Below are 9,736 nucleotides of genomic sequence, written 5' to 3' on the forward strand. Positions count from 1 at the left end.
GCAGAGAAAAATCAGGTCTTCTGCCCTTTCAGACAAGGTTGTGTTATGTGCTGGATGGGCTGAAAAAAAAATATTCTGGAAAGCAAAATAACTCTCACATACAGTATGCATTTAATATGTGAATTAAATTGTTTGCCTAAAGTTTAGCTTTATAAGAAATAAATTTGTATATTGTATAGATATAAAGATGTTTATACATGATTTCTTTAACTATTACAATGAGATCTAAAACCATTTTCACATATATGTATTTCCATAGTGGTTAATCTCTTTTCCTAGAGTTTAGGAATCTGAAATGGGCCAGGCACTACCCAACCCTCTATCCTAGCTGGCATATTTTCATAAAGTATTCTCCTTGCTGGGGTGGATACTTGCTGTTTGAGCATGTTGTGGATGGACTGCAAATATCGGAAATTATGATTTATTTACTTCTCTCTGTTTTACAATTAATCTGATTACTTTGCATGAATTAAATGCTCATTTTATCATGTTTTAAACTATTTTTATAGAAACAAATCCTAACCCAACATCTAGGTATCCATATTTTGTGTGGAAACAACTTTTTGTAAACAGGCTAACACAACTTCATATTGAGATTACAAATATTGGTTTTTATTTAATACTTATTTTCACAGAAAATACCTTCTTGTGTTTTTATGTAGCACTTCTTAAGCACACAAATCCCCTTAGTATCCTTATTAAACAATTAGTAACTGCTCTTAGACTCTTCTTTCCATTTCTCCCTCACTTACTGATGAAAATCCTTTCAAGCCACGTTCTTAATATATAAGTAACTCTTATATTCCGCCAACTGAGTATTGTTATTAGGCATACATAATAAGATGTGATGTGTTTTTCAGCTAATGGTTCCTAATTAGACATCTCCTGCTTGGGTGAATTTACCACATTACATTCTGTGTTGAAAGCTGTCCTGTTCTCTGATGTTAAGAAGCTATAATACTAATTATCTTTCAATATGTATGAGTTGTTTACTAATGGAGGAGTGAAGTAAGGGATCTTACAAGTAGGCAAATTCAAGTGCTGTTAATTGGGGATTCCATTAGCAGCCAACCCCTACAATGAAGAAGCCCTGTGTTGGGGGCAGCTGTATGCTTAGTGCCAGTGAGTGGCTGGGTGCTAGAACTCAGCACCCAGAAATATTGCAAGCACAATTGGTTGGAATGATCTCTTTTCTAATGGTGTTTGTATTTTCTCGTCTCTAATTCCACTTCAAGGAGCGGCCTGGTATATGGAACCTAGAAAGTAAGAGCACTTGCTCTACTGAAACAGGGGGCCAATCGTTAATAATGTGCTGGGCATTAAATACATCCACTGACTTTAGGGAATTCTGTTCCACCAATCATGTAGGGAATTTTTTTAATTATTTATTTTTACTTATTTAGACTTCTACATGAATTTATTACCCACACTGACACTTGGACATTTATTGCTCTTAAGAAGATAGAAACGCACAAAGGAACAGAATATTCTATACCCTATAGAGTGGGTCAGTTCAGAGAGCCTGCAGTATTCCAACTCGATCCAACCAATTTGATTCTTGCCCAGGACTCAAATGTATCTAAAACCAACCCTATGTTGAAATGCATAAAGCTAGCAATTGGCAAAGCTTACGTACACAAGCAATAAGCATAAGTGTAATAAGAATACCCATGAAGCCAAAGGGAAAAAAAATACATTACATAATTTATCGACCCCCACACGTCATAACTTATATTTTCTACTATGGGTGAAAAAGAGCAGAACCATGTTCTACCATTTTTCCCCAAACACCAACATCCTTGCCCAGATTCTCCTCATATGGAGGACGACTGGCTAAAATACCACTCTCTCAGATTGGTAGGGATGTTACAAAATATATGAATAACAATGTTTTATTGTGAATTTTTTGTAAAGAGTAGAAAAGTTTGATAACCTTTTAGTATATTTTCCATTCGTTAGTCATTTTAATAAGATTTATCTTATTTTCCAGTTTTGGAAACTCAACAGTAAGTGAAGAAAAATCTAAACCGGCATTATGCTATCTGAAATAGAAAAAAAGATTTTACATGCATTTAGGGGTCTTTTTATAAAGAGAGAGAATCTAATTTTTACTGAAACATTCCCTGATAGAGAATCTTCCAGGTCTTAGTGTTTCACTAGCAGTGATTGATTCTCCCTCAGAGAATGTTTCAGTGAATGTCAGATTCAATACTTTATAAATAGGCCCCATAGAGTTTGTTTTTCTCTGATCAGATATTAAAGTGGTTTGTATGATCAGGCTGGTCATTATTCCAGAATGGGGCAGACAATGTCCCTTCTGCAATAATGTGATGTACCGTGTTCGCTCCAAGTTTCTGGCAAAAAGATGAGTTGCAAATATGCAGAATCAACTTAAGTTGCCAGGAAGTCCAGCATTCGCAGCATCACTTGCATGTGCCAGGATGATATATGGTTATGTCATCCCAGGATGGCAAATCACCACCGCTGAAGATCATCCAGAAGTGGAAGAATGGAGTTGGCTAAGTTTAGTTCCACTTTTTTTGTTGTTTTGTTCAATAAATATCAAATTTGTAATTACATATAATCAGAACATTTTTAGAGCAGTCCAAACTGACTTAAATACAAAAAATACATACGGTGCAACTATAAAACAATCAGTAAATCAAAACTTAGATTCCCCATACCAGAAACAACATTTCTCTTTCTGTTCCAATATTTTTCTGTTGGCTATGAAGTATGGTAAAATGTACATTTTTAAACCACCTTCCAAAAAAAAGTTAAGAGGGGTTTTTGTACATTGTTGTGCATGATGTTTATACATGGCTTATGAACCATGCAAATTTTAGTTATACTTATAGACACTATAAAAGTTTTTAGCACACTTTTCAAGCAACAAAAAGGTCTGCTTTTTCACAGAATGAAGCTCTAAACATTTTGAATAACAGAGCCGACAGCCATATGCCGAAATAATGATTTAGTAGCTATTATGTTTACACAATCCAGCAGCACAAAACAACTTCCACAAAGCCTTGGAAAAGATTCTACATGTCGATCTAAAAAATTACATACCTGTCAATCCTCAAACTTTCATTTTATTCTATAACAAAACACCTATTGGACCACAACAGAATGGCTCTGAAGCTCATGAATACACCTTATTGCTATGCTTTTATTTCTAATTTTTAAACAAAAATTGCTTTACTTATGGTTCTAGAAAGAAAAACCAAAAACTAAAAAAAAATAACCCAAATATTACTAATGAATAATCAAATATATCAGGAACACAGATAAAAGCTATATCGTTGGAGAAAAGTATTTACTTCTTATATCCAACAAAAAGATTTCTTTCAATAACATCAGTGTGATGTTGTCGGCTACTGTGAAAATTGAGTTTCAACCTAATCTGAAGTTTCAGCATAGTATTTTGTTATCAAACCAGAGCTGTGCAGAATAAAGTATATACAGTAGTGTAAATAATTAAGCATACACAACTAAAGACTGCTGTAAAGCAGGGTACATGACATTTTTTGTAATTTGAATACCATTACAGTTGAGGGAAAGATAAATAAAAAAGAAAGAAGAAAGTGTAGCTTTTTTAATTGTACAATATACCTGTTTTTTTTTAAAAAAAAACATTATGTATCAGATGAGATAAAATATTTTATACTTTTGAGTTGTTTTTTTTATGGCTCATTTGCTCCTAAATTATCCTTTGTGCATTACTTTCGGTTAACAGTTGATGACGCTTTGTCCTCATGTAAAATGTTACAAACAGCTTGATTTTGACAGCTCTAAAATATCAAACCAGAGAATACTGTCCCAGGATATGTCACTAGGTGTCACTCAAGCATAAACTGAATTTATTTTTCTAATGGCATTTTCAGGACCAAAAAAATCTTGGTTTATACTCAAGTATATATATTATATTATTATAATTAGTATTATTATTAGTATAATTAGTATTATTATTATTAGTATATATAATATATTATATTATATACTTATTTGTGTGCATGTTCCAGATAAATTATTCAGTGGACTGAAGCAATCAGCATGGCAGCCAGCAACGTCAGCAAGAAGGTCAGCATTAGTGGCTTCTATTGTTTTTTCCAATTTGGGATTTTCCACAACAAAAATCTGTTATGAAAGATCTGTAAAATCTGCTATTGATGACATTCTCCTATAAATTATATGTGTAATGACGATGTTGCCTTCTGAGCCATTAACCCAAAATAAGCATTGGGACCCAAAACTTCTTATGATTGTTCTATGTGATTGACTCCAGATCAGAGGGTAGCAGTTAACCGAATCCAGAGGATTGGCATGATAGACAGATAGCAATTATAGATGTTGGTCTTCTTACAGTTCTCATTCCTTTATCCACAAAAGTCCAATGTATATATTTTTAAATGCACGTTTCCTTCATTTCCTTTAATTTGTTTAATAAACTGTACATCAGATCAGATTTTCTGAGCTCATAAACTGCTCTACTTTGTATTGTAGTTGGACATGTTAACATTTCATTAAAATTAAAGCAAATAAAGCTATGATATTTATCATCTTACTGGTGGTGACTTGAAGATGTAGAATGATGATCCCTTCAGAACAAGGAACTTGAATTTATAAACATGTGATCCATCTGATCCTTGTACCTTCTCACTCACCCAACCCATGTGCAAGATCTGGGGAGAGACAAGAAATTACATATTAAGTTATAATACCATATATATTATGGAAAGAACTTTATCTTCAAATGTTTAACACAAGCTGATATGTTGGAGGCAAAAATTTAAGAACATATATACCATCTACATAGAGTTACAAAGGGACAGGTGTTTTGAGCTGCAGGAGGTGCTACGTGAATGAACAGCTCATAGACTGTATTGTAAACAGACTTCAATAGCAGGACCCCAAAATACATACAGAGCTGAATGATTCGGAGACAACAGGCTTGATGTATTAAAGCTCTCCAAGACTGGAGAAGATTATCTTGGGAGAAGATTAGAGATGATTAACATGGGAGTACCAGCAAACTTGGAATGAATTTCTTAAAATTGTTTGCTATTAGTTGGTAAAAGTTTTTAATCCTGGTCAGATCCATTCCCAGTTTGCTGGATCACCTAGGTACACCCATGATAGTTAATGATACTGGTTTACTCCAGTATAGGAGAGCTTTAATAAACAAGTCCCAATGCAATTTTCATTTAGACTAAGAAAGAAAAAGGCTAACCAGTGCTAGGCTTTCACTTTCACTGGAATCCCATAATTGTATGTACAATCATGGGATCAAGCTTACTGCAAATAAATTACTTTGTACAAATCAAAATGAAAAAAAAATGAAAAAATACAAAGAAAGCACCTAAAACCTGTTACACTTTCTGATTAAAAGTAAACCTGCCTGAGAGCAGACATCGGCTATTACTATTATTATAGAAAAGCACCGTAGCGTTAATAACTGTTCATACCTTGATTATTACCATTATTATCTGGAAAGCTTCTTCTATCGTTCTCTCTAAAACCAGTTACACTATATTATCAAGGGTCTAACGCTGACTTCAGAATAAGTCTTAATCACTGCCCTTACATTTTCTAAATGGAGCCTCTGAGTTTTGCTTTTTGAAAAAAGAATCCTGAACAACAATAACCAAGGAAATGTTAGATGTTAAAGTGGAACTAAACCTAAATAATAATATATTGTGAGCAGACGGGTTTATTATTGCAGAAGGGACAGATGATGTTTTTCCTGCAATAATTTAAACATGCCTGCTTGTTTGGAATATTCTCTTCAGTGTACACTGAGCTAGGCACGGAGCTCCATGTACATTGCTGGAATAATTGCCTGTTGGAAATAAATTAAGTATTTTGCACATGTGCAGGAGTTGCATCATTCCAACCTGGCCGATCAAGGAGGTCAAAGATCTGGAAACCAGAAAAGAACAGGGTGAAGATACTAGGGCATGTAAATAAGGAATTATGATCAGACAGGTAAGTTTATTATACTGGAGTAAGGACATTGCCTGTCCCTTCTGCATTACCCCACTTGCTCACTGTTTTTAACTGTTTAACCCCCTCGCTTTTTGTAGGGGGTTTACCATGCAAAAAGCAGTAATCCCGAGTCACCTTGTTCCATTGGCGTTCCCCGCCGTCCAGCCGGTCCCTGCAGGTCCTCGGTACATGGCTTCTTTCTCCGATCTCCAGCCTGCGACTGCAGAGACTGCAGAGACCGGGTTTCCCAGTGACGACGGTGCATTCATCAATGCAGGGCGGGAGGAGCGATGGAAAATACAAATAATTTTGTGTTGGATTCAATACAAAATAGCAGTATTGAGTCCAATACATAGAAATCTTTATATATATTATCTTTATATATATATCTTTATATATTATATATTATACATGCTACTGTACAGTTATATTACATGTTATTGTTACTTTACATATTATTACATTATCACTATTTTTATCACAATTTTTTTTCTTTAACAGGTTTTTGTGTTTTTTTTATTTAAAGTTTCTTAATAAATTTATCAAATATTGGACATATTTCAGTGAGTTATGCCTAAAAATTAAAGGCCTACAATGTAAACTAAATTTCCATACAAAAAAATGTAACGCTGTTGGCAAGGAAATATGGACAGGATTAGAACGCTAATGGACAGGATTAGAACGCTAGGGGGGTTAAGTATAGTTCTAATTTGAAAAAGCAAAGATTCCAAGATCAAATTACAGTACTGGCAAGTATTAGAAAGAAATCATATAGATCATAAAGTAAACATTTTGTTTTGTTTAAAGCTGACATAAAGTGTGATCACTTTGTTAGTAAAGGACATAGGAATCACATGCAGGGTGGCGAGGCACTGAGAAAAAGATATTTACTGATAAACTGCAGACAAATACCACCAGATTTGGAGGCATCTGCAATTCTACTTTTTTTACTACTGTAATTGTTGGTAGTGTATATATTATTATTACACAGTATTTATAAAGCGCCAGCATATTACACAGTGCTGTACAAACTCCTTAGTCATGCCAATAGCTGTCCCTACCATAGTCCTATGTCATTAATACAGTCTAAGGTTTTTTGGGGGGAAGCCAATAAACCTAACTGCATGTTTTTGGAATGTGGGTGGAAACCGGAGTACCCAGAGAAAACCCACACAAACACAGGGAGAACCTGCAAACTCCATGCACATAGTGTCCTGGCTGAGATTTGAACCTGGGATGAAGCACTGCAAAGGCCAGAGTGCTAACCATTGAGCCTCCATGCTTCCTATATAAATATATATTATAATAAAAAAGATTATGCTTTGATTTTTTTAAAATAAAAACAGTGTACCTAATAAAAGCTTTATATGATCCTAAAGATATTAAGATGTTAGTAAGTCACAGAGTGATTTTCAATTTAGCTAACCCAAACTTATATTGCTAAATTTTGCCTGGGCATCTAAGCATCAAAGATCTCTGGTCATGAAAAGGTTGTGAACTTGTTCCTTTTCTCTTATTGAACAAAGCACAGGTTCACTTCAAGTAAGGTTGACAGCTTTTGCCAAAAAAAAAATGAAGGATTTACCCATTGCGCTACCAATAAAGACATTAAACCACTGCCTGTAAAAATTAGCAGCTTAGATACATGCTGTGTCCTTTATTGGATGCAGAGAAAAATAATTTACAGTTGTACTAATAACTGGACTGAAAAATTTAGGGGAACCTTTAGAACTCTTTTCCAATTGCATGATATGCAAGGAGATATCTTTTAAAATATAACCCCTTTTTTGACTTCAGATGTATTAGTTAACCCCCTTTAGTTCTTCTGATTAATGTCAAAACCCTGCCTCAGGATTGTCACTTTGCTTGATTATATTATATTGCTTTAGACAGGGTTAACATCAAATTTACACATTTTGTGCTTCTGCCTTACTTTGAATAAATACATTTATATCTCGGCACTTTCTAAAATGATTGTCACCCCCTTTACTGAGTAGGGCTTATGTATTCAGTATTCTGTTTACAGTGTAAATCTAATAAACTTGCAGGTGTTTCTGTATCATGCAGATTCTACTTGAAACTGGCTGTCAGATCCAAGAATATTTTAAAATCATTGGTAAACAACATATCTGTAAGCACATCAGCATGTGCAAAAAAAAGTTAGGAGTTTAGAAAAAGTATTGACCCCAGTGTGAATTAAATGGAATCTAAAATAAATAGAACATTTCAAAAATGCTCTTTACAATTGCCAAAAATGTAATGGAATGTGATTCAAATAACCCTTATATTTGTGTAAGTCATAACTTAATAGGCATAAAAGCCTATTTGTAGCTTTTGCTTTATTTTATTCCTGTAGTCCCTTTATTTTTTAACATTGTCTTTTCCATTTATTATAGGTGTGATCCTGCAACATTAGTTTCATGGCCAAACCAAGACAGTTAGGAGCTATGTAAGCTATTTGCCCTATGTTATACTATCATACACTATAGAAAGATGCAATGCTTTGGAATATATAACAAGACTTTTTGCTTGGCACATGGGCTGAGTCTGCATTAACTAATGCAGAGAAATGCATTTTATGTGAACAAGCCCTAAAGTCTTTTCAAAATTGCCCTGTTCACTGCTGGGCAATTTCAATGATGAATAATAAAAATGTGTCGCCCCATTAAAGGCAGAAAAATAAACATGATCAGTTAGCAATGACTATATGCAAACATGAAACTTTGAAACATCTGTTCCAGCTTTTGACACACTGCAACATATTTTTTTTATCCCATTAATATCCATCCATCTCTAATGCTTATGTGAGTAGAAGTGATTGGGTTTAAATCTACTTTAACATTTAATTCAAGCTGCAATTTTTGCAATGTGGACTGTGTGTAATTTAATTCACTTGTTAAGGGACCTACTAGATCACCTGTGTCATTTATTCACCTTGAGTCACAAACAGGTCCAGTGCCAGGCACCTACAGCACATTGTAAAACAACAAGGTTCATTTTTGTATTTCTATCAATTAGGAGTTTATAATCCCTGAATTAACATGATTCAAGGATTTTGTGCTAAATAAGTTATTTCTATTTTCATTGTTATACCAATATTTGACCTATAAAATAAATCTAAACTGAATTTTTCTATATGCTTTACATGTATTTTCAAATGTGTTTTATATGCAGTTTTTTACAAATATACAAATATTTGAAGATTCTAACATGAAGATCCTAGTTCAGTAATTTCCTGTTGTGCAATAACAAATGTTTTATAATTTTGCTGTGTTTTTACTCACATTTGCCCCTGATGAAAACTACAATTGAATGTGCTAATTCACAGTGCACTGGAATGACCCACATTTATCAATTTTTGGAAGTCAGTTTGAAAAAGGCTTAAGGAGATCATCAGCATTAAGATACAAAACAAAGAATACAAAAATGGCTAAAATGTTATTTAATGGGAACAAATGGCAGTCATTTATGATGCACCGTAATTATTTTTACATCTTCACAAACCTCTAATTGGGACATGACCATTTTGTTTTATCTCACTAAATATAAGATTCAAAATATTTTACATTTAGTTTTACTAAAATTCATGAAAGGAGATATTCACATATAAAAATGTGCAATTGTTAAAAAGACAATTTAGTGTCTTAAAAATTATATGCAGACACAATATGGTATGAATTTCTCATATATGGACAAAGCTACGTTCCACCCAGAGCTATTCGTAGAATTTTAATAAATACATTTATTGAGT

General features: G+C 33.7%; 1 protein-coding gene across 1 annotated transcript in view; it reads right to left on the reverse strand.

Moving 5' to 3' along the window:
- SNTG2 (syntrophin gamma 2) overlaps positions 1-9,736 on the reverse strand; it is a 225,310-nt gene that overhangs the window by 39,500 nt on the left and 176,074 nt on the right. The window contains exon 11 of the mRNA XM_072410095.1: positions 4,566-4,682. Within this exon, the coding sequence (XP_072266196.1) occupies positions 4,566-4,682 (117 nt within the window). The remainder of the gene's footprint in view (positions 1-4,565; positions 4,683-9,736) is intronic.

The sequence above is a fragment of the Pyxicephalus adspersus genome, chromosome 4 (assembly GCF_032062135.1).
Source record: "Pyxicephalus adspersus chromosome 4, UCB_Pads_2.0, whole genome shotgun sequence".
Taxonomy (NCBI): Eukaryota; Metazoa; Chordata; class Amphibia; order Anura; family Pyxicephalidae; genus Pyxicephalus; species Pyxicephalus adspersus.